Source organism: Mesocricetus auratus, unplaced genomic scaffold (assembly GCF_017639785.1).
Source record: "Mesocricetus auratus isolate SY011 unplaced genomic scaffold, BCM_Maur_2.0 Super-Scaffold_100027, whole genome shotgun sequence".
Classification (NCBI taxonomy): domain Eukaryota; kingdom Metazoa; phylum Chordata; class Mammalia; order Rodentia; family Cricetidae; genus Mesocricetus; species Mesocricetus auratus.
In genome coordinates, this window is record NW_024429208.1 from 5,552,031 (window position 1) to 5,576,403 (window position 24,373).

The 24,373-nt window shown below is 47.3% G+C and overlaps 1 protein-coding gene across 5 annotated transcripts in view; it reads left to right on the plus strand.

Moving 5' to 3' along the window:
- The first annotated feature begins 4,306 nt into the window (after window positions 1-4,306).
- Window positions 4,307-24,373, plus strand: part of CUNH6orf89 (chromosome unknown C6orf89 homolog) — a 30,686-nt gene continuing 10,619 nt past the window's right edge. Inside the window, exons 1-4 of one of the 5 annotated variants that reach the window (XM_005084913.4) lie at window positions 4,307-4,460; window positions 12,957-13,048; window positions 18,442-18,649; window positions 19,041-19,254. In XM_005084913.4, the coding sequence (XP_005084970.1) occupies window positions 18,461-18,649; window positions 19,041-19,254 (403 nt within the window). In that variant the 5' untranslated portion in view covers window positions 4,307-4,460; window positions 12,957-13,048; window positions 18,442-18,460. Of the gene's footprint in view, window positions 4,461-4,577; window positions 4,995-8,780; window positions 8,910-12,937; window positions 13,049-18,441; window positions 18,650-19,040; window positions 19,255-24,373 lie in introns of those variants that run through there. The other 4 variants (XM_040732571.1, XM_013124340.3, XM_013124339.3 and 1 more) reach the window with 4 other exon arrangements.

The following is a 24,373-nucleotide window of genomic DNA, read 5'->3' on the forward strand; positions in this document are numbered from 1 at the left end:
TTTTTTAAGTGGTTGAAAGTTTTTGAAACGCCTTTAAAGTTTTGGCATCTTTAATGTGTTCTACAACTGTGTTATATTAACGCAAGCCATGCTGACTTAAAAATCCAGGGTCAAGTCAGGCCCTCAGCTTGGCACCATGTGCTGTCCTTTCTGACCCACACTCTGATGCGTGCGTGTGAGCCAACTTGTCAGCCGTGTCCGTATTGGTGAGGTTGGACGAGGTGATGGTGGGCCTGAGTCACTCCTCATGCATCAGTAGGCCTTCAGGGGGCGTCTCCCCAGAGCTTTTGGCGCTCATTTGGGCAGGCTGCTGCACAGACACTCTTGTCCCTTCCTCTCCCTCCTCCCTTCCTCATCCCCGCCTTCTCCCTCCTCCTTGGGTTTGTCCCAGGCTTCCTCTCTGCTACCCTCCCTTGGGAAGCACGTAACAACATCCATGTGCCCAGACATGCCTGTCTCTCTGAGTGCCCCTCTTCCTCCCTTAATCCCCGTGGCTTAAGTCTTTAAAAATATCTTTATAAAAATCTCCAACTCTGCTTTAAATTAGTTAGGCCTGGAAATCTCTGATGTATCCAGGTCATGAATCCTCGAGTTGGCCTGAGTCAAGATCTCTAAAAGATGAATGCACCAATTTGGGCAGCAGAAGGTGACCTAGTCAATCTATGTCTCTGTCACTTTCACCTCTGGCACATGGGGGTTCATTCCTGGCTCTACCTGAAGCATCGTGGCTGAGTGTCCCTGAGCGTTGCTTGCTTGGACTGCCTTGCTACACAAGGCTTACATGTTATCTTGGTTTCTTCGTTGTTGCTTTGGGTCTTGTTTGTTTGTTTTTCAAGACAGGGTTTCTCCGTGTAGCCCTGGCTGCCCTGGAACTCGCTCTGTAGACCAGGCTGGCCTCCAACTCAGAGATTCACCTGCCCCTGCCTCCCGAGTGCTGGGATGTTCTCTTGTTTTTTTTTTTTGCTTTTGTTTTTCTGGAATGGTCACTTCTACACTCTCTGAACCCTAAAATGTTTTTTTGAGACAGGGTTTCTCTGTAGACTAGGTTGATCTGGAACTCAGAGATTCACCTGCCTCTGTCTCCTGAGTACTGGGATGTTCTGCTGGTTTCTTTGCTTTTGTTTTTCTGGACAAATCCCGGATTTATTTATTTATTTGTTATGTATACAGTGTTCTGCCTGCATGTTTGCCTGCACACCAGAAGAGGACACCAGATCTCATTACAGATGGTTGTGAGCCACCATGTGGTTGCTGGGAATTGAACTCAGGACCTCTGGAAGAGCAGCCATTGCTCTTAACCGCTGAACCATCTCTCCAGCTCTGGACCCTAAAATCCTAAAGGTGCTCTCCGTTCTCTCCTAGACTCTTGTCTAAGGGTGCTGCTACTCTGACCTGCATTGTTCCCTGTGAAGCGGGTACCCTTAGGGCAAGGGGCCCTTTCCTCTTCAATGCAACTTCGAGGGTCTGCTTCACAGCTCCAAGTAGCAGGAACTCCGCTGGCCTTCTCCTCAGGACTCTCACTAGGTGATGCTCTGAAGAAGAGGCTTATAGAACTTCGAAGGCCGAGACAGATAAATTGGCTCTTATTCTGTAAGAGACTGGAGGCCTAGCTACTAGGTTGTCTGTGTCTTTGAATGTGACACTGGCTAGGCGGTATCTTCTGATGAAAGAAGGAGAAGCCTACCAGGGATGCTCGCAGACCAAATAACAGCCCGAGCGTTGGTGACCACAACGGCTGGGTTAACAGTTGACACTGGATGACCTGCAGAGCCTGGTCAGGGAAGGACTCCATAGCCTCCATTGGCACAGGACCGGCAGAAGATACCTGATCCAGCCATCTCCATTTTTACCCACCCACCCCCACTGTTCTAGATATGTATACAGCATGGGAAGTTATTCAGCTCACCATTAATTAAAAGAGTAAAAAGCTTTAGCCTAGGACTGGAGAGATGGCTCAGCAGTTAAGAGCACTGACTATTCTTCCAGAGGTCCTGAGTTCAATTCCCAGCAACCACATGGTGACTCACGACCACCTTGAATGAGATCTGGTGCCCTCAGCTAGCATGCAGGCAGAAGACTGTACACAAAATAAATAAATAAAATATTAAAAAAAAAAAGAGTACTTGGCTGCTCTTCCAGAGGTACTGAGTTCAATTCCCAGCACCCACATGGTGGCTCACAACCATCTATAATGAGATCTGGTGCCCTCTTCTGGCCTGCAGGGATACATGCAGGCAGAACACTGTATATATATATATATATATATATATATATATATATATATATATGTAAAACAAATAAATATTTTTTTAAGAAAGAAAGAAAAAGCTTTGGCCTAAAGTGACATAGTCATTTCCCCCTGGAAGGCATCTCCTCCCCTGCTATTTATCTCTGGGACCAGGAAAAAGTATTGCTACGTCCACATGACTAGCTCAAGTTTCGAACTCAGGCTTCAGTCTGTCCATCTGTACCACTGGCCAGCTTAGGCGCCAGGTCCATGTTTCTACGGTAAGTTCTCTACCAGGATTCAGGGGAAACTCACGTAATTTAAAAAGCACAGATTTGGGAGTAAGGATTGCTTCGGTGCTCTGCACATGTCTCTGCACACGTGTGTGCTGTCTACACGTACTTATGTTTTTATACAGTTTCCTTGGTGCCAGACTGGCTTAGAAGTGCTGACATAAATTAAAATTGCTAAATTTACCCAAATTATTTCCAGTTCATAGTAGACCTGGAATTAAATTTTGTTTCGGTTTTATTTATTTTCATGTGTATGCGTGTTTTGCCCGAATGCATGTCTGTGTGCCCAGTGCACATAGAGGTGAGAGGAGGGTATCAGATCCCGTGGAGTAACCGTTTTAAGACATTTTGTAGGCGGTTGGAACTGAACCCCGGTCCTCTGCAGGATTAGCCAGTGTCCTTAACTGCTGAGCCAACGCTCCGGCTTGTGTGGGTGTAATTTTAAAGGGTGAAAAAAGAGTCAGCGCCAACAGCCTCGGTGTGTCAGCTAAGGGAACAAGTAATGTCAGGTGGCAGTGAGCGGTTCAGGCGTTAGGCTGGCCTGCCCCGTCACCTGGCAGAATGCACTCAGGCAGCGCTCTGGCCAGCCCAGGGTTCCACGAGTACAGTCTGCACGCAGGTGTAATTAAAAGGCAGACCCCCTGCCCACTGACGCTCTCCTCCTCTCTCTTCCTGCTCTGCTCTTACCCCCCACTCTCTCGTCTCCCCCTCTCGTGTCTCCCTTCCTCGCTCTCCACCGCTGTAATAAAACCACTGCTAATGTACTCTGTCTGGCTCGTGCTCCATCCATCGCGCCTTTCTAACTTTAACTTAAAAGAACAACAGTCGGGAGAGGAGAATTGGTTGTGTATGTACTGGGGTGGGGAGGGTGGGGGTCAGTGCATAGAGTGGCCTGAGTCTTTGTTCTCTTTCTCTGGTTTGCCCGACCCTGCTGTTGTAGCATCAGGGCTGAGCCCAGGTTTTTGCCCGCAGGTCCCGTGCAGAAGTCAGGGAAAGACTCCTGACACAGGGGCTGGAGAGATGGTTCTGCTGATGACAGCATGAGCTGCCCTTCCGAAGGATCTGAGTTCAGGTCCCAGAACCTGCATCTTTCTGCTCACAACTCCCTGCAGCAAGTCCTGCGCCTCTGGCCTCTGAGGGCGCATGCATTCACATGCAACACACCCTTCATGGCGGCACACGTGCACATAAGGAAAATGAGTAAAACTACATTTGTTTTTAAGTTCTAACATCACAGACAATTCTGACGAATCTGGCATCAAATGCGGACAACCACACCCTATCTGTGAGAAGAATCTCCAGTGCTTTAACCAGCTCCATAAACTTGTTTTGACTGGTAGAGAGTTAAGCGTTGTGAGAATGTTTATGCTACAATAGAATTGTTGGGCCGGTTGGTGGTGGTGCTGCCTTTAATCCCAGCCCTCGGGAGGCAGAGGCAGGCGGATCTCTGTGAGTTCGAGGCCAGTTCCAGGACAGCCTCCAAAGCAATACAGAGAAATCGTGTCTCGAAACACAAACAAACAACAACCACAGAATTGCTGCAGCAGTTTCGTACGAACAGACCGTTTAGTGATGCCTAGCGCAGAATCAGCGGGCAACAGAAGCAAACGAGGAAACAGATACGATGGGAGAGATTTGAGTCGAGAAGGCTAGTACTAAGAAGGAGCAGCAGCGCGAGGTGGGCGCCAGGGGGCGCAAGAGCGCAAGCTTTCGAGATACCGCGAGAGTTCTCCCCGCGCCCCGAGACCTCGCCGGATCGCGCTTCGGGAGCGCGGAGCGCGAAAAGGTTTCCCTTTGTGTTGGAGGCCTGGCCAAGCGGGCGTGAGGACCGCTTCCGGGTCGCGGCACCGGAAGCAGGAAGTTGCTGGTCCGGCCTCCCCGCCCGGCGGGCGACTGGTGTCCCCGAGGCGGGAGGAGCCCGAGAGGGCGCGGGCCCGCATGTGAGTGACTGGGGCCCGAGGCCGGGAGGGGGGAGGCCGGCCGCCCGCCCTGCGCGGCCGCCACCGCCTCGCGCCGCCCCACCTCGCCGCCGCCGCCCCCTTTCCCCTCCCTGCGCTCCCGTCCTCCGCCAGAGCCGCCCGCCGGCCCACACCGTCCCCCGGCCGCTCCCTCGGGGCAGACGCCCCCCAGGGCACCCTCTGGAGGCTCTGCCGAGGGCGGGGACGCCAGCCCCGACCCCGCCCGGGCCACCCTCGTCTCGGGTCCTTTAGCATCACGAGAGTCCATCCCCAGGCCCCGTCTCTGACATCTTTCCCTAACTGCTAAGGAGGAAGGTTGTCTTTTTAATTTAACAAACAAACAAACAAACAAACGTGGGCTTAGATAAACCTGGCGTCTCAGAGTCCAGAAAGGCGCGTGTCCTGCTGTACTGACCCGAGTAGAAAGAACTGTTTGCAGTCGCCTGTCAGTGCGAGAAAAGCCACCTGCCCGGTGCTCCATGGCGTTTTAAGACTTAACCTTGCAGGCCCCATGTCGTGAGTATGCTGTGCTTGAGACAAAGAGGGACAACGCTTGGCCTTTTCACAGTGCCAGGGTTTGCCCAAGAACAGATTTCACAAGCCGGGTCCCGTCTGCCGCAGTCTTGCCCAGAATTGGAGATGTCCCTTGACAGCTGGCCATTGACAAAAATGACGTTATTTTGTTCCGGTCCTCATTGGGGGTGGGGGTATTGTCCCTCACGAGACACCACACACACCCACAGTGATTGTACTCTATGGGTTACTGAGTGTCTGCACAGGGGGTAAAGATTCCTGCAGTGAGGCAGCAGAGAATGTCAGGGACGTACAGAAAAAGACAAGTGTTCAGGTAAGATGTGAGGGTCTCAGAGCTGAGGGAGACCCTGAGATAGACCTTGTCATTGAGGGGGGCCTCTCACCCAGAAGGACAGACAGGTGGCCACATCAACAGTGGGGATACACTCATAGTCACAGGACCAGTCCTGTGGGGGCTGCTGCCATTACGGTGTCAGAGCTCTCCCCCTTCATGGGATCCAAGTAGGGGTTCCGGGTCAGTCAATGTATCTGGTGAGTTCTTGGGAATGGCTTTTCTGATAGGAATTCAGAACACTTAGTGCTCATAGGATCCCCGTTTATTTTGATTGGTGGTTGGTTGGGTTTTGTTTTATTTTTCTCCCTGGGTGGCCTAGAACTGGCTGTGTAAACCAGGGTGGTCTCCAACTCAAAGAGGCTAACCTCTGCCTCACAAATGCAGGGATTAAAGGCCCAGGACATCACCTCTGGCTGCTTTGCTAAGCTTATAGGTGAAAAAGTTTATGTTTCACTTTTAGAAATCTGTGCCTTGTGCGAGGGGCTGACAGGTAGTGGTGCGGTTTGCTCAGGGAGGCGGAGTATTCCTGCCTCAGCATTTTCACTCAGAGTGCAGCCAGATGCTGCTCACAACATGGAGTCACTGAGGGCAAGGCACAATCTGGAAATAGCCTTGGTATTGAATGTTCTCTTAGTTACCACGCCTTTGGTAGTATAGACTATTACATACTTAGTATGCTAATCCTTCTCATTGCTTATTTGATAGTTTCCAGATGGAACTTTTTAACAGACATTCTCTGTCGTATGGTTAACTTGAAGTTATTTCAGTTTCTCTCTTAAGAACATGTCGAGAGATGGGCAGTGGTTACACACACACCTTTAATCCCAGCACTTGGGAAGCAGAGGAAGGGGGGATCTCTGTGAGTTCGAGGCTAACCTGGTCTACAGCGTGCGTTCTAGGACAGCCTCCAAAGCTACACAGGGAAACCCTGTCTCGAGAAAACCAAAACCAAACACCATGAAGGGAATGGGGTAAAGTGCTGGACTAGTGTGCACAAGACCCTATGTTCAGTTCTCAGTACTGAAAAGGAGCAAAACAGATTAAATACTTAAGTCAGGCATGGTGATGAATGCCTTTAATCCTAGGGCTTGGGAGATAGAGTCAGGAAAATCAGAAGTTCAAGGCCAGCTTGGACTATATGAAGCCATGTCTTTAAAACAAAACGCACCCAAGACCCCCAAGTATATACATAGTGTATAGCGTACATGCACAAAAGCCCACCTTTGCTGCCTTGCGGTTTTGACTCTGTGTTCACATACTCTAACCTGTGTGTCAGAAAGAACCAAACACAGGTCCTCTGAAATAGCAGCAATCACTCACAATCACAAGCCATCTCGGCAGCCTGCATCTGCCCTTCCTGCCATGAGCATCTGTGTGACCCAGTTTGAGTCCCTGTCCTCCTGTCTACTCTGTACCACACCCAGTACTGTCTTCCAAGCCTGTGGCTCAGTAACCCTCGATCAGTGGGCCGTTCTGTGAACTCGCCTTTATCAGGTGCCGTAGCTGAAGTGAGTTTCTATATCTAGTCTTAGTTTTTTGTGTTATTTTCTCCACTTAAAAAAAATCTCCTTTAAAGTTATTGATATTATGTGCATTGGTGTTTGACTTGCATGTAGGTCTGTGTGAGTTCATTGGATCCTCTGAAACTGGAGTAACTGAAGTTTTGAGCTGCCATGTGGGTGCTGGGAATTGAACTCAGGTCCTCTGGAAGAGCAGCCAGTGCTCTTAAACACTGAGCCACCTCCCCAGCCCCAAGTTATTATTTTTTAATTCTTATGTACGTGATTCTAAGTGAGTATATGTGCCCCACATTTGTGCAAGGGGCCAGAAGATAGTGCCAGGTTCTTGGAGTGTGTGTGGCTGTGAGTGTGTGTGTGTGTGTGTGTGAGTCAGTCATAGGCAGTTGTGAATTGTCATGTGGACACTGAGAACCAAACCCAGGTCCTCTGAAACATCAGTAAGTGAGCCTATCCACAGCCTGCTTTCCTCCACTTACCTGCCTTGAACTCACAGTGCAGTTGGGAGGGAAACAGAAAAGGAAGCAGTGATAGATTTGTATGAGGGTCAAAGGGCAAACTCCAGGTTAAGGGCTTAGCTTGTTCATTTTTTTGGACAAAGCAATGGAAAGGGGCTTTTTAGGAAGAGGAAATTATGTGTACAGATAGCTGTGAAACAGGAGATGAGAAAATGAGATGGATCAAGTAGGTGGTGACCAGATTAAAAAGAGCTGTGATAAGTAGTTTAGACTTCATCTTATAACAAGTATTATTAGGTATTTAATTTACTTAGAGATTGGAACAAATATTCCACATATACCCTTGTATAATCCTCAGTTGGAGTAGCCCAGGCTTTGTACCTGAAACCCCTAATCCTCCTGACTCTAATTCTGGAGTGCTAGGATTATAGATGTATACCCCACATCTGGTTCATTACCCTGTTTTAGAAATGAAACGTTTAAGGTGTAAGGAGGTTGTCAATACTAAGAAGCAACTAGGTGGACCCAACTTTTCCCAGCTCTGGCTCCTGTGTCCTTAGCAGCCAGGCTGTGCCCAGATCAGCAGATGCTTAACCCTGACCCACGACGTTTCAGAAAAAACCTATGAACAAGAACAAGCTTAGGCTGAAGAAGAGGGCTGGGAATCAGAGCCAGACTGTGTCTATGTGACTGGCCACAGTAGAAACTTCCTTTTGTTGTCAATTACTCACTCTTTTTAGATAAAATCTCCACGTTATAACCCTGGTTGGCCTGGGGATCAAAGCTGGTCTCACACTTGCAGAGATCTTCCTGCCTTTGCCTCCAGAGTGTTGTGATTATGGACATCACACCTGAATCAGAAGGATTCAAGGTGATTTCGTTGGCTGAACGAGGCAGACAGAAATGTTTCAATTTAAATTCAGAGGACTGGTGTCTTTGTTCTGAAAACGGAGAAAGAGAGGGCCCTAGAGATGGCTCAGCAGGCCAGAGGCTGATGGTGTGACTCGACTGAAAGGGCAGCCCCGACCTCCGCACGTACACAGAATAAACACATGAGAAGGAAGGTGATGGGAGAATGAGCCGAGAGCTACCGACGCCTTCCACAGTGCTTAGTTTGGGTAAATAGGTGGTTGGCTCTTGGGCTCTATAGAGAGTTGTGGGCTGAAAAGGATTTGGGGATCCTTAGTAGCTGTAGTTGACACCCTGGTGGGCCTGAAGAGGTCAAGAACAGCTGGTGAATGTTATCCCTCGGCATGAGAACAAGACAGTTATGCCAAGGTTGAGAGGACTGGGGGAGAAAATGGGTAGTAATGGCCCGTGCTTAGCAGAGGTCACTGAAAAGTGCCCTTTGGACTTGGCACCAGGAAAACCATTGGTGACTAGTGAGCCAGATTGGTCAAGCGAAATTGCAGGAATATGATTCAGCAGGTTAGTGAAGGGATGGAGGCCTGAGGAAGAGGGCAGCCAGTGAGGCCATCCCGTCCTGGATCCGCCTCTGAGGGAAGCGACCGAGAGAGAATTACAGATCATAGGGGACAGTTTCTTAAATAGTAGAAACAAGAAAAAGCAAGGCTTGAAGTGGATAGAGGTAAGTTTAAAGACGTGCAGACTTGTGCTGCAAGGTCAGAGGACAAAGTGAGACTGGGAATGTCTGCATCGAATACAGAGAACCAGCAACCAAGTTCATTAGTTAGATTTGGATTCATAGAAAGGATAGAGTAAGTGTGTGTGTGTGTGTGTGTGTGTGACAGAGAGATAGAGATTTGACTGCATACTGAATATTAGGTAATGTTAGAGAATTAGTAATTTTAGTGGAAATGGTAATGAAGCATGCTCATTGTTACATAGGAGATTCTTATTATGGGTTGGTGAAATGTTTAGAGTGAAATGTTTCAAATGACTCTGACAAAAGCAGAAACAGGGTGTGGACCAGTGTTGACAACAGATAGGCAGGTCCAAGTGAGCGTTGTGCAGATGTTCATTGTTCTTTCTGTTTTCCAGAAGCTAGAAATCTTTCAAAATAAAAGGTCTGGGGGAAATATAGAATTGAGGGTGTGTCCATGGGCTGGCTGTTTTCTCTCAAGTTAGGAAGGGGTAGATCTGCCAAGAGTGCAGAGTGCTAAAAATAACAAAAGAAAACAAAACAAAAAAACCCACTCAAGTCTTGCCAGACGGAGATGCATAGAAAGAGGGTTATTAGGTCACATGATAGAATGCAAAAAAAGCAAAGTTTCCTTGCTTGTAGTTTTCTTGTAGTGTTAAACTAGTTTTCCTTCTCTTCCCACCCCTTTTTGTTTTTTTAGACAAGGTCTCTGCAGCCCTGGCTGTCCTGGAACTCTCTATGTAACCTAGACTAGGCTTGAGCACACAGAGATCTCTCTGTCTCTGCTGGGTTTATAATCATGCACCGCCATGCCTGGCATGGTAAACTGTTGAGTACATTCAACATACAGAAGGCTGTATGTCTTTAAGATGTGTGGCCTGGTGGGGCTGGAGAGAAGTAGACACTGAAATTGCCACACAGCCGCTGCCCATCCATCATCTCCGCAAGTTTCCTCTTGCCTCATTGTGTACAAGATCTAGCTTAGCATTAAAAAACAAACCCTTTATTTTCCAAGAATTATTTGGTGAACTGTGTGAGGGCAGATACACACATGCCGTTGAGCACCCGTGAAGGTCAGAGGACAACTTGGAGTCAGTTTCCTTCTTCCACTCTGAGGCAGCCACTCTGCTGAGCAAGCTAGCCCCTGCCTCCCTCCCAACTGCCCACAGCACTGCTGGGAGTACAGTGCTCATAGGAGTGCCTACCACTGTATCAGACCTTTTTTTCTTTTTCATGTGGGTTCCAGAGATTGGTCTTGGGTCTTCAGGCTTGCAAAGCAAGTGTTCTTGCCTTCAGAGCTATCTCCCCAACCCCATTATTTTGATTTTGTTTCTGGCTTGAGGATTAAACTCAGGGCCTTCTTTGTGCTAGGCAAGTACTCAGTCATTGTGCTATGTTCAAAATGCCTTTAAGCCTAGTTTTAGTATAGGTATAGTATTTACTCTAGGCACTCTGCCATATGGCAGATCTCTATAATTTATTTTTCTTTTATAGCTAAAACCTTATCACATTTTTGTGTGTATAATGTATTTATGAGTGTATACCTGCTATGGGGCGTATGTGGTGGTCAGACAACCTGCAGAGGTTGGCACTTTCTTCCCACCATGTGCGTCAGGTTATCAGGGTTGGCAGCAAGCCACTTTACCAACTGAGCCATCCTTGGTAGCCTTCTAAAACTTTCCCATCGTTGACTCTTTCTTTGTTTGTTTCCCTAGCCTCTACAAGTTGCCATTTCATGGCTTGTTCATGTTTACCTGGTTTACATTAGTTGTATAGTGGTGCCACATAGTAATCTGTGTGACTTCACTAAGCATTTCCTTTTAAGACTAACTAATTCCCATTGTATTTATGCCCACCTTTTCTTTAACTAGTGTAAATCAACTCCACTAACGCGTGAGTGGGCTTGAGTAGCTTCTGTCTGGGCTGTTGTAGAGTGCTGCAGTGACCTTGGGGGTGCAGATATCTCCCCAAAAACCATGCTTCACTTGCTTTGACTATCTCTCCACATGTATGATTCAGGATGCTAACAATCTGTTGTCCATTTCCAACACGCCCATGTTATTTAAGCTTTCGTACTTACCAACAGTGAACATTTACAGTGTTGTAAATGTTAAGTACTTGCAGTTTTAAATTATGACTGTTTTAAACCACATAAATCTTTCTAATGTTTTATCAGTTATTTCCTCTTTAATATGTTCAGTTTTTTCTTGGTAGTCCTTGTTTGTGTTTTTTTAATTTATTTTGAGGCAGGATCTCTCTGTGCAGTCCTGACTGTCCTGGAACTCACTCTGTAGACCAGGCTGGCCTAGAACTTAGAGAGATCCTCCTGTCTCTGCCTCCTGAGTACTGGGATTAAAATCATACATCACCATACCTGGCATTTGGTAGCTTTTAATCAAAGCCTAATGGATATATTGTTCTCTTTAGTGGAGTATGTCTTCAGTGAGAACCTTGGATATATTCATGAAGAGTGTACAACACACCCCACAACTACCTAGGGAACCCAACAGGAGAAGTTTCTCTGGGTATTGTTCTCATTGTTAGCAGCTGGAATGGATGTTTTGTAGCCAAAGCATCATTGGAGCAGTGTTGTATCTTAGCGTTGTTGGACAGCCACAGCTGTCATTGGACAAGCTAGTGCAGAAGTGACAATTACATTTATTCTGCTCTCTTAGCCTTTTCTGCTTTCCACAAACGTGTCTGACTTCTATATAAAATTTACTTGTGTGTGTGTGTGTGTGTGTGTGTGTGTGTGTGTGTGTGTGTACCTTATACATGTAATGCCTGCAGAGGTCAGAAGAGGGTATTTATTAGGTTCCCTGAAATTGGAGTTACAGGTGGTTGTGAGCCATGATGTGGATGCTGGGACCCAAACTCAGGTCCTCTATGAAAGCAGTAAATGTTCTTAGTTGAATCAGGATCTTACATAGCCCAAGATTTATAGCTGAGAATGGCCATGTTCAGTTCTTCTACAAACTTTGCTGACAAGTTCTGTCCCAGTGGTTCCATGAGCCACGCTCCTGTGCTGTTTTCACAGGGACTGAGGCCCACGTGGAGTCGTGGTGAACATCTCAGCAGAGCTGCCCTGCATCCTGGCTCACCCCTGGCAGGCCTCTCTTGACAGTCAGGCTCAGCTTGGTTTTCTTTAAGAAGGACCATTCTTGATTGTGGAGGAGTGTCTGGGCCCTGTGTGACACTGGTCCTTATATACTAGATGCCAATAGGACTTTACAGACATCACCAATGCCCCCCAAGAACAGACTCACTCATGGTTGAGAGCTGCTGTCCTGAAGGAGCCACCTTTAAAGGGAGTGTTCCTTTGTTTCTGTGGTTCGTTTTGCAGTGCTGGGCATCAAACCGAGGCTGGCTCTTCTGCTGAGCTAGACCTCTGGCCCGAAGTGTGCCCATAATCGTCAGCAGGGAAGAAGGAGGCTTGAAAGCGTTTGTTGATTCCCACTCCCAGCACTCGTGGGAAGGCAGTATAGTACCTGTGGCTTTACTGCCTTCCGTCAGCATGTACATTTCCAGTGTGTCCTTCTGAGCAGTGTGCCGAACTCACACTGACCTGCCTGGGGTAGGCCATCACTTGTCAGTGTTCCCGTGCTGTGCCTGTGCCTGCCACCTCCTTGGTAGTAACAGCAGAGTCTTGTCCCAAGGGTAACCTCTGATGCCTGTGTCCTTCACCTCATGCGATTTGTGTAGGCATTTAGCCCATCACAGCATCATAAGAAGGGTAAGTACAAGACATTTTAAGAGTGAGACTAAATTCATGTGACTTTTTATTAGAATGTACGATCATTGTTCTATTCATCACTAGTTATTGTTATTTCACTGCTTAATTGGTAAATTAAACTTACTCGTGTGTATGAGGAAAACCTGGTGTGTCTAACAATTCAGTGCAATGTGGTTTCAGGCTTGCGCTGGGGTCTGAAACATCTTCCCCATCGCTAACGGAGGACGACGGTGTGTCAAGGGTGGGACAGAGGCCTTGGTTTCCTAACTACCCTGGTGACCCTGCCTGTGCCCTTGCAGGGTTAAACTACTGTTACAGAGTCAAGCCCATTCTTCCGAACTTCCCTCGGAGACAAAGCTCCTTTCTGCCAGGCTGGACCCTCTTTCTGGAGGTAAATGGATTGTCTGTCATCAGGCCTCGGCCGATTCACTCATTCTTCTCATGCTCAGTGCTTAGCGTGACTTTGTGTTTCATGTGTTTAGATGAGCAAGAGTGTTGTTATTACCTGATTAACATTACATCCAACTCTAACATTCTCTGTGTATAATTTTTCAAGTCTCCAGTTTAAACAGCAAACTGTTCTTTCCACCACTGCTCTGAACACACACACACACACACACACACACACACACACACACACACACCCGCCCGCCCGCCCTCCTCACCTTTTCCCTGTACCAGTCACTGGAGTGCCATGGTGCACCATGACTGTCATTTTTTCACAGTGCTCATTCCTTTTGTGCCCAGTGATGCTCTATAAGAGTAGCAGTGGGGTTTTTATGATTGCAGAGGTCACCTAACTTATTGTTTACGGGAGGGGGGGTGATGTATTCCAGGCTGGCCTTGAACTTGCTTTGTAGCCAGAATACCTTGAACTTCTGATCCTCTTGCCAAGTGCTGTTTCTTGCAGTATTGGAACCCAGGGCTTTGCGCAGTGAGCAGGTGCTCTGCCCACTGAGCTCATCCTCGGCTTCCCAGCCCGCCCCCCAAGGTTTGTGCCACCAGCGCCTGGCTTGGAAACACTAACCTCCATTTGTTTTGGTTTGTCTTTGGAGTGGCTCTTGGTGCTTTATAGTCCCTCCTGATTGCGCATCAAGAGTGGCTTTATGAAGGAGTGCAGTCCAGATGCAACTCAGGTGCAGCTGACTGACTTCAGATGTGTCTTTCCTCACCCAGAAATTAAAGCGTTGAACTAGGTAACTTGTAATATCTGCACATACTAACAAGTAGTTTATAGCTAGGGACACATGTGGTAAGGGGATCTCTATTGGAGGGCTGAGCATGGCAGTGGATGCTTTTAAAATACCTTTATTCTTAAAATACTTCATTTTTTAGTGTGTGTGGGTGTTTTGCCTGCATGTGTATCCTCAAAGGCCAGCAGAGCATCAGATCCCCTAGGACAGGAGCTACCGATAGTTGTGAGCCACCATGGGTGCTATGAGTCAAACCCATGTCCACTCAAGGAGAAGCCAGTGCTTTTAACCACCAAGCCACCACTCCTGCCCCATACATGCCTTTGATCCCAGGCAGAGACAGGAGGGTCTCTGTGAGTTCTAGGCCTGCCAGGACTGCATAAGGCAGCCCAGACATGCTGTGAGCTGAGGATGAACTCCTGGTCCCCTGCTTCTGCCTTACAGGTGTGTCACCATGGCCACGTTTACTCAGTGCTAGGCATTGAACCTAGGGCCTCAGGGTGCTAGACAAGCTCTCTGCCAACTAAGCCACATCCCCAGACCCATAGACTTCTTTTTGTTTTTAAGATTTAATTGTCCATTCATTCATTCATTCATTCATTATGTATACAGTGTTCTGTCTGTATGTATTCCTGCACGCCAGAAAAGGACACCAGGTCTATTATAGATGGTTGTGAGCCACCATGCAGTTGCTGGGAATTGAACTCAGGACCTCTGGAAGAGCAGTCAGTGCTCTTAACCACTGAGCCATCTCTCCAGCCCCCCCCCCATAGACTTCTAAAAGATCCTTTTATAATTTGTTTTGCCGATCCTCAGCCAGTTTCTCATTCTCTTTGTCACCAGGTGTATGCAAATCTTTATTATATACAGGGACATTGACTTGTGGTGGTGAGGATAGACTTTAGAGGCCAGTGTCCGGGCAGTAGGAAATGGAACACAGTGTAGAATAATAAATGCCACACCAGGGTAACTTCAAATTCATAAACATACACTAGCCCTTTATTAAGATACAGTTTGTATGTCACCAAGTCCACCCGCTTGAAAAACATAGTGTATGCTCACAATTTGTATGACCAACATGGATTAAGGTGAAGAGATTTTGTTACTCTAGAGAAAGGGCCCCTAACCACTGCCTGTTACTGCCTGTTCTCTCCACTCTTTTTCTCTAGGCAAGCATTAGCCTCCTTTTTTATATTGTAGACTCGCCTGTTTTGAGGGGGTCTTTGTGATTGTCTTTCCGTCGTCAGTGTTGGCAAGGCTGGGTCACATAGCTTATATCAGAATGCCATCACTTCATTCCTGTGATAGTCCATAAGTGGATAGATCACACTTTGTCCCTGCATTCATTACTTCATTGGATTGCATCTGCCACTGCTAACATTTGTCTTCCAGTATTTGTGTAGATGTATGTTTTGAGTTCTCTTGGGAACATATTTATGAGTAGAATTGTAATATGGCATGTTCACTCACTGTCTAACTTTAAAACTGACAGCTGTTTTTCCACAGTGCCTGTGCTATTTAAATCCCCATTAGTAGTTTACTGATTTTTTTCAGCTCTTATTTTATACGCTTCATTCCCCAAATGATTCTAACTTCAAAACTTAGTGATATGGTACATGTGTATTCCTTTAAAAACAAATACACAATAAAACAGGGCTTCTATAGCCCAGGCTGGTCTGGAATCTGATGTGTAGCCAAGCCCAGGTTGACCTTGAAATCTTAATCCTCCTGCCTCAGCATTCTATGTACTAAGAGTAAAAACATTCATTGGTAGAGTGCTTGCCTAGCATACATGAGGCCTTGGGTTCAGTCTCCAGCCTTGCATCACACACACACACACACACACACACACACACACACACACACACGCACGCACGCACGCACGCACGCACGCACGATTCTTCAAACAGTGGTAGCAGACCAACAGGATATCCATTTTAAGAAAATGAAGTTGGATCTTTCTTTACATCACACATAAATAAATTTAAGGTGGTCCAGAAAACTAAATGTATAAGCTAAAATTATAAAACTCTTAGAGCCAGGCAATGGTGGCGCACGCCTTTAATCCCAGTACTCGGGAGGCTGAGGCAGGTGGATTTTTGTGAGTTCGAGGACAGCCTGGTCTACAGATCTAGTTACAGAACAGCCAAGGCTACACAAAGAAACTCTGTCTCAAGACAAAAGCAAAATTATAATAATAAAGTTAATTAAATTATAAAACTCTTAGAAGAAAACATAAAGAGAAACGTTTGTGTAGCTGGAGAAATGGCTCAGCGGTTAAGAGCACTGGCTTCTCTTCCAGAGGACGTGGATTCCATTCCCAGCAACTACATGGTGGCTCAAAACCATCTGTAACTCCTGTACTAGGATACCATCTTGGGCCTCTAAGTATACCATGCACACATAGGGTATGCAGCCATATGCCCGTTTACATAGAATAGCCTTTAAAAGTTAAAGAACCTCCATGAGACTGAGCAAGGCATTGGCTTCTTACGTGGAATGCAGAAGCACAAAAGGCAAAGGGAGAAGCTGATCTCTGCAGTTTAAGAGCTGTGGCGCTAAGATGCTGTCCAGAGAATGGAGTTGGGGTGCGATGTGGGCTCTTACAGAGAATCCAAGTTCAGTGCCTAGCACCCAGTTCGTGCAGTGCTAAACTTTTGCTGTTTGCAGTCCCTGCACACGTGTGCACATACCTGCACTCATACACACATCCATCGCTTAGAAAAGAGAGAAAAGGTACAAAAAGGAAGTCAAGTTGAATCTGATAGGTGTGGTAGTGCACATCAAAGCAAGGCCTTTGCTACACATCATTTGAGGCCAGGCTGGGCTACATGAGACCTTTTTCTTAATAAATAAGTAAACATTAAAAAAAGGAGGAGGAAGAAAGAAGGAAAAAGAAATGGAGCTGAGCCTTTGGTTCAACCCTAGTACTGCCAGCCGGAAGAAGGAAGAAGGTGAGCTTAGAAGTCTGAAGGGAATGTTTGCAATACCTAACAAGGGCCTACTGTTGCCAGGCATTGGTGGCGCACGCCTTTAACCCCAGCACTTGGGAAACAGAGGCAGGCGGATCTCTGTGAGTTCAAGGCCAGCCTGGTCTACAGAGTGAGTTCCAAAGCTTCAGAGAAACCCTGTCTCCAAAATCAAAAAAAAAAAAAAAAAAAAAGGCCCTGCTGTCCAGGACAGGGCATATTAGGAATTGGGAATTCCTACAGACTAATAATCACACAGCCCAATAGAAATGTGCATAGGACAGCCCTTCCTGCAGAAGGGAGCTCTTAGGACAGTCATTCCTTCAGAAGGGGACTCTAAACAGCCTATAAGCACCTAAGAAGATGCTCGCATCACCAGCCTTCAGAGAAATATAGATCAAAACCACAGTGAGCCTCCACTTCCCACGCCCTGAGCAGCTGTGTTCCAGAGTCAGATGTGATGAGGAGTAGAGCTTTATGAACTCACCCTGGACTCCTGTCTGCTGGGATAGCATGAGCATAGCATCCTGCAAGAGGGGCAGGGTAGAGCAATCTTGAAAGATCTCTCTAGGTGACTCCGATGTGCAGGCTGTGTTCAGAGCAGTGGACCAAATGTGTAGACCGAAAGGAGACCAAACAGCAGGTGCTCATGAGGGAGGCAGGAGGCACATTTCAGGAGTGGGGAGCTGTACTCGTCACCCTGAGCAGGGACAGTCAGGCCACTGCCTCCTGTGAGGCTGCTTGACTGTCAGCCTTCCCTGCAGGTGCAGCATCTTCTTACTGAAGCATCCACGGGCTCCATGTCAGAGCTTGTCAGCACCCACTGCTTTTAAGGGAGGAAAATCCTAAGCCCTGTTTCACCTATATTAAAAAATACTAAATATACCAGTAAAAAATGCTAAATATATTTAAAAAATGTTTTTTTGAGTCTGGGTCTAACTGTGGCCTGGAACTCAATGGACCAGGCTGTCCTGGAACTCACACAGATCCACTTGCCACTGCCTCCTGAGTGCTGGGATTAAAGGTGTGCATAACCACTCCCAGCCCAGTTAAATGACATCTTATGACTCATGCATAACTGGAAGCAGCGGCCTCTCTGACACGATAATCTCAACATTGGAGAGACTGAGTCAAGAAAATCACTCAAGCCAGAGAACTCTAACACCCTGAGCAACATAGTAAGATACAGTCTCAGAACAGAAAACAGAAGTCTGAAGTGTTGTACACACAACAGTTTGACATTGTCTATACATGCTCATTGTGTTTGGTAGAAGCACTGCTGTGGTTGGGAGTAAAAACACAAAATTTGTCATCTCAGATAGTTGAGAAACATTGTTGAAAGGAAGTAGCCTTGAGCAGAAAGAATTTTAAAGAAACAGTCATTTGCCTAGTGGTGGCACACACCTTTAATCCCAGCACTCGGGAGGCAGAGGCAGGCGGATCTCTGTGAGTTCTAGGCCAGCCTGGTCTACAGAGTGAGTTCCAGAACAGCCTCCAAAACACTACAGAGAAACCCTGTCTCGAAAAACAAAAAACAAAAAACAAAAAAAAAAAAAAAAGAAGGAAGAAAAGAAAGAAAGAAAAAAAAAGAAAGGAAAACTCATTTTCCTTTGCCCTTTCAGGGATTTCGTTTTGGAAGACATGGATCTTGCTGCTAATGAGATCAGCATCTATGACAAGCTTTCAGAGACTGTCGACCTGGTGAGACAGACAGGCCATCAGTGTGGAATGTCAGAGAAGGCAATCGAAAAGTTTATCAGACAACTACTGGAAAAGAATGAACCTCAAAGGGGACCACCCCAGTACCCTCTCCTCTTGGCTGCGTATAAGGTAAAGTGTTGCTTGGAATGCCTGTCTCAGATGCTTCAGCTCCCTTCCCGTTACTACTGATGGGTCCCAGTACTGAACTAGGCTCCTCTCGCATAAACAAGCCACTGTTCTTCCGTCTGTTACTAGAAGTGGAACTGAGGTTCGGCTGGAATTGTGAAAGCTGTGTGTATAGTGGACGTAGCCCCTGGTCATGGGATGGAAGCTTGGGGTGTCTCACCGGCTTCGTAGCTCTCCAGCTTTAAATGCTTTTGGAGGTGCAAGCAAGAGGCTCAGGAGAGTGAATTAGTTCTAGGTACACTGGACGTAGCGGAAGAGGCTTGTTTTTCTCCTCAGTGTTAGGGAACTTTCTTGTTGGGGCAATTCATAATGTCACTCTTGTCTTTCCTTCTAGGTCCTCCTAACTGTGGGATTAATCTTGTTCACTGCCTACTTTGTAATTCAGCCGTTTAGCTCCTTAGCGCCTGAGCCAGCGCTGTCGGGAGCTCACACTTGGCGCTCACTCATCCATCACATTCGGCTGATGTCCTTGCCCATCACCAAGAAGTATATGCCAGAGAACAAGGGCGCTCCTCTGCAAGGAGGAGAGGAAGACAAGCCTTTCCCAGGTAGAAGGCTGCACTTACTGCTTAGGAATGGGTGTTTGATTTGTTTTGTTTGAGATAGTCTCACGTTGCTGAGCCTGTCCTAAAACTTGATTTGTGTCTCAGATGGTCAGGAAACATTGTTGGGTCTCAGTCTGGCCTCAGACCCACCAGTGCTAGGATTACAGGCATGAGCCATGGCCCCACCTGAGAGCCAGTTTTCTTAATGGAAAGGGATTTATTTGTATCTAATAAGAGACATCTTCCCAATAATGTCTTACTTCATTCAACCCTGCTAAGACTGTGGGAAGAGTTGTATTATCCATATTCTGCAGATAGGAAAACTGAGGCTCAGAGAAGTTCAACTTGACAAAGAAACATGTCTGGTGGAGCCAAATTCAAATTCTCTAGTACCAGTCAGGACATCAGGTTAGGGACGGGTGTCCACAGAAGGGCCTGGCGCTCTCTTCTCCCCGGGGTCTCTGCCGTCCGTGGATGGCTCTGAGCGGGTCCTCGCAGGCTCTTGTCTTACTGGGCCACTGTCACTCTCCTTGCTCTTCCTCGTGCTGCAGTAAATCACTGCATTAATGCCGTGCTCCAGAGTGTGGCAGCTTTGCCAGCACAGCGACGTCAAGAGTGACAGTGATGCAGCATCAGGGACTCCCCGCCTTGTAGACTCCAGAGGAGCCTCCTCCGTTTGAAAATAGTGTAGTGCGGGATCACCCAGACCTACTTTTACAGGAAGAATAGAAGGATGTTGCTCAGGGGAATTCTGGGAAGTGAGTCCGGTCTTCTCTCCTCCCTTCTCTTTCGCATCCTCCATGCCGAAGATAGACTTAGGGCTTTGGACAGTCTGAACTATACTCCCAACAATGCTTTATTAGTATTGTGTGTATCTGTGTGTGTGCGTGTGCGTGCGTGCGTGTTTGCGTGCATGTGCGCGCCACAGCCCTCAGAATTGTGGAGGACAGAGGCCAACTTTCAGGAGTTTCTTCTCTCCTTTTGACTGGGTTCGGAGAATTGAACTTGAGGTGTCAGGCTTGCCTGACAAGGCTTGTACCCACTGATCCATCTTGCCAACCTGCCCAAGCCCTGGTTGTTGTTTTTGTTTGTTTGTGGGGGTGGAGCTCACTTTGTAGACCAGGCTGGCCTCGAACTCAGAGATCCACCTGCCTCTGCCTTCCGAGTGCTGGGATTAAAGGCATGCACCACTACTGGCCAGCTTTTTATTTTTGTTTTTTGTTGTTTTGTTTGTGTGGTACTAATCTCCATTTGTCTACATTTTTTATAGCTTTCTTCTAAAACCTTGAGAATCCAGGATGTTTTGGGAAAAAAACTTTACTGGTTTAAGCTTTTATGAAATCATAATGTCACTCGTTAAAGCCTGACTTTTATCAGTCATAAAAAATCACCTCTTGGACTGGTTGCCTTTGAAAGCTATCTGTGTGTATTTGAGGAAGTTATGAAAAGATTTCCCAAATTATATCAAAACCAGAGAAAGGGAACATAAATGGTAAGAACTCTTTGCCATGTTTTTTTGTCTGTGGGGACTTATTTTTAAACTGACTGAAAATGCCATGCTTGCTCATTGCCATACAAATACCAAATTTCTGGTGCCACAGTTAACAATTCTATTTGAAAATTTATGCCCAACATTCACAGATTGACATTGTCTCCCATATAAGAACTTGGATGTTACTGAAAACATTCACATTAAAGACACTTGTATCTGCTGCACAAGATGGAGCCAGCATCATTCCATCATAAATGAGGAGGGGCTTATGAAATCCCACCCACCCTGTGGGACTATGGCACTTAGTTGTTGCTGGTGGGGAAGCATTTCCTTCAGTGAGGTAACCACTGGCGTCCATGCTCCAGTATGCAACCTGAATTAAACTCAGTGGACAGTTTTCAGTCAGAACACACATTTATACTGTGAAGACCTGGGCGGCCCTTATGCGTGGAAGCTGGGTCTCTACTCACAAGGAAGGAAGGAGGATGTGGATTAGTGTCACTGAGAGTTAGGGAAATGGCAGGTCCTTCATTGCTCCGGAGCCAAGAAATGAATACGGCTGTATAGTCTTGCCACAGCCCAGCTGTGAAATACTTGGATCTGTGACGCTGGAGATTGAGCCAGGAACCCTGTGGGTGCTCAGCGAGTTCCCCTGAGCTACCCCAGCCCTGCCTTCCTCTTTTTCTTGCAAATAAGCTCATCTGTGGTAAGAGCTCTGACAAGCACCTGCTGGGCACAGATGCTTGTGCCCACCTCAGAGTGAGGAAAGTGCTGTGGTGGGGACTGGCTAGCTTGCCTAAAGCTGGAGAGAAACACCCCCTGTGAGGACTCACGAGGACATGGAGTCTATTAGAGTGCAGTGCTCCTGAAGTAAAGTGATTGTGAGAGTGACTCTGGGCATGCTGTCTCCGATGTAGAGCATCTTGCAGAGGCCACCTTCATGGATAGGCTTCAGTCCGGCACATGCTCAGGGTGCTACAACAGGAACCTGCTGGCGTCTGACTAAATACTGAGCACAGGCTTATGAGTGTGAGGGCCTTTGTTGGGGCTTCGCACTCTTCCTAGCATTGCTAGAATACAAAGTCTGTGAGACCATGAGAAGGCATCACAGGGCTGCTCTTGTCATCATTCTTCTGAGGTTTCTGTCTGTCTGTGCCTCATTTGATGTTCTTCTCCAGGTAGAGGTTCTGAAAGGTCAGAGGCGCCCCTCCTCCATGCATGTGCTGCACTGTTGCTCAGCTGAGCGAGCACTGAGGGCCATAGACAGGCCCCACAGCCTCTGCCTGCAGAGCAAGAGCTTCCTGCTTTTGCTGTGCCCTTTTTACCCAGAAAGGGATTTAATCTCGCTTTCTGCCAGGTTAATAATTTATGTAAAACACCTTCCCTACTGAGAATTCTAGGTTGTGCCGTGGCTCTCTGCAGGCAGCCAGCCTGAGTCAGTTTTCTTTGTAAACAACAAGGCCTCCTGATGGTAGGTCAGCCCACCCACTCTTCTGCAGAGTGCCTGCCTGTGAGAATGCACATGTACTTCAAGGCTGGGTTTGCTCTGAGACACTGATTTTTGACATTCCGAACAGTGGAATGATCCAGACCCTGGGGAGAACTTGGAATACAGGTCATGAGCTTTATCGAGCACATTTCTAGTGTGAGAAACTGAGTAGGAGAAATCGTGATGAAGACATCCTGAGGATGGGCCATGTTTATTTTGAGGTTGGAGAATCTGCAGAAAGTAAGTGGACTGAGGCCCGCGACTGGACCTGAGAGTTGGCTCCAAGGTGTTCTCTTCTCAGTCACACTTGGTTTGTTTTCTGAGGTAACTAGTCGTTAGAGGAGGGTGTCTGGAGTAGAGAGCCTGGGGATTAAGGAAAGATGGGCAGTCTCCGAGTCCCGGGTGGCCTTTCCCTTGCTGCTGGGGACAAAGTGGATGGGGATAGTTTGGGAAGAATGGAAGGCTGTATTTTAGGAACTGAAGGAGGCTCTGAGCCAGGATGGCCTGGTGCCCTGGCTGCTGCTGCTGACGTTTTCCCACTGACATGGCAGTTCCTGTCCTGACACAGAGCACGTCAGACAGAACCTTTGTGGAGGGACGGTGGGCAGCTACAGTCTGAGCACGCACATCCCTGTGCTATTGGGATTCTGTGGGGTGACGAGCCTGCACCTCCATGCCCATCACCACCATAATCCAGGGCCATCCCTTCCTCCTCAGTGATCCAGGGCTGTGCAGGGAGCAAATGTAGCTCTTCCTAGTGACTTTGGGCAAGCTGTGTTACTGTCCTCACGGTCCTTCTCCCTCACCATCTGCTCTCTTTGCGGCCACCAGTCTGGCATCTGCCCCACGCTTGTTGGGCTGCTTAGGGCTGCCTTAGGAGGGACTCAGTCTCTGTTGATAATTCGGGCCTAAGTGTTCCTGATCTCCAGAGACCTTGACTGCAAAATACCTAATTCGTACAAAGTCCATAGAGAGACATTAGAGTTTGTTTTTAAGAGAAGTTCTCTGGGCTGGCAAACCAGAGGCTTGCCACCCTGTCGGCCTGAGTTTGATCCCAGAACCCACATAAGGTGGGAGAAGAGAGCTGACTCCACAAAGTTGCACTCTGTGGCAGACAGGCCACACGTGGATCCTGCCCACACATAAGCAATAATAAGAAAAAGAAAAAAGTTAAGATATCTTTATACATGATCTTAACCAAAAGGCCGAGAAGCAATTAAAACATTGTTCTTTTCTTTTCCTTTCTATTTCTTTTTTCTTTCTTTCTTTCTTTTGAGCTGGGCTCTCTATGTGTCTTTTTGGTTGACCTGAAATTCCCTTTGTAGACCAGGCTGGCCTTGAACTACCTACCTCTGCCTCCTGACTGCTGGGATTATAGGTGTGAACCATCGCTGCCTGGCTCCCTTCATGCTGTTCTTACCTTAGCCTCCTAGGTGCTGGGTTACCACAGGCATGTACCATCACACTTGGCCTAAAACCACTATATAAAATCCTTCTTGGGTCATGTGTACATAAAACACTTTATGTATACAATAGTTACCTAGACATACGATTGATTTCTAATGCTACCAAAACAAAGTGTGGCAACCTGGATGACTCAAGAGAACAGAAATTACCCTGTGGGAATTCTGGAGCTAGGACTCTGAAATGAAGTACTGGCAGGACTGTGCTCCATCCAGAGGCCTTGGCACTCCTTCCAGCTGCTGCTGGCTGGTAGCAGCTTTGACTGGTCCTGGCAGGTGGATGGAGGCTGCCTACGTGGCTCTCCCTTTGTTGAGCGAGCGTCACTGGGGGCCTCCTCTTCTGACAGACATGGTCTTTAATGGTTCTGGTCCAGTGTGCGCCATCCTGGGTCTGCTCCTTGAGCTGACTTTGTGCCTACTGTTCTGATTCGTCCTCTGTTGTCTGATGTCTTAGTTCTCTGAGAGCAATCCCGTTCCCCAGGGTTTCCTTCTCTGACAGCAATCCCGTTTCCCAGTATTCAGTTCTCTGAAAGCAATCCCATTTCCCAGGGTTTCGTTCTCTGAGAGCAACCCCAATCCTGTTCACCAGGGTTTCGTTCTCTGAGAGCATTCCAATCCCATTCCCCAGTGTTTAGTTCAATCTCCCAGGCTTCTCAAAAAGATGAAGATACTTCATGA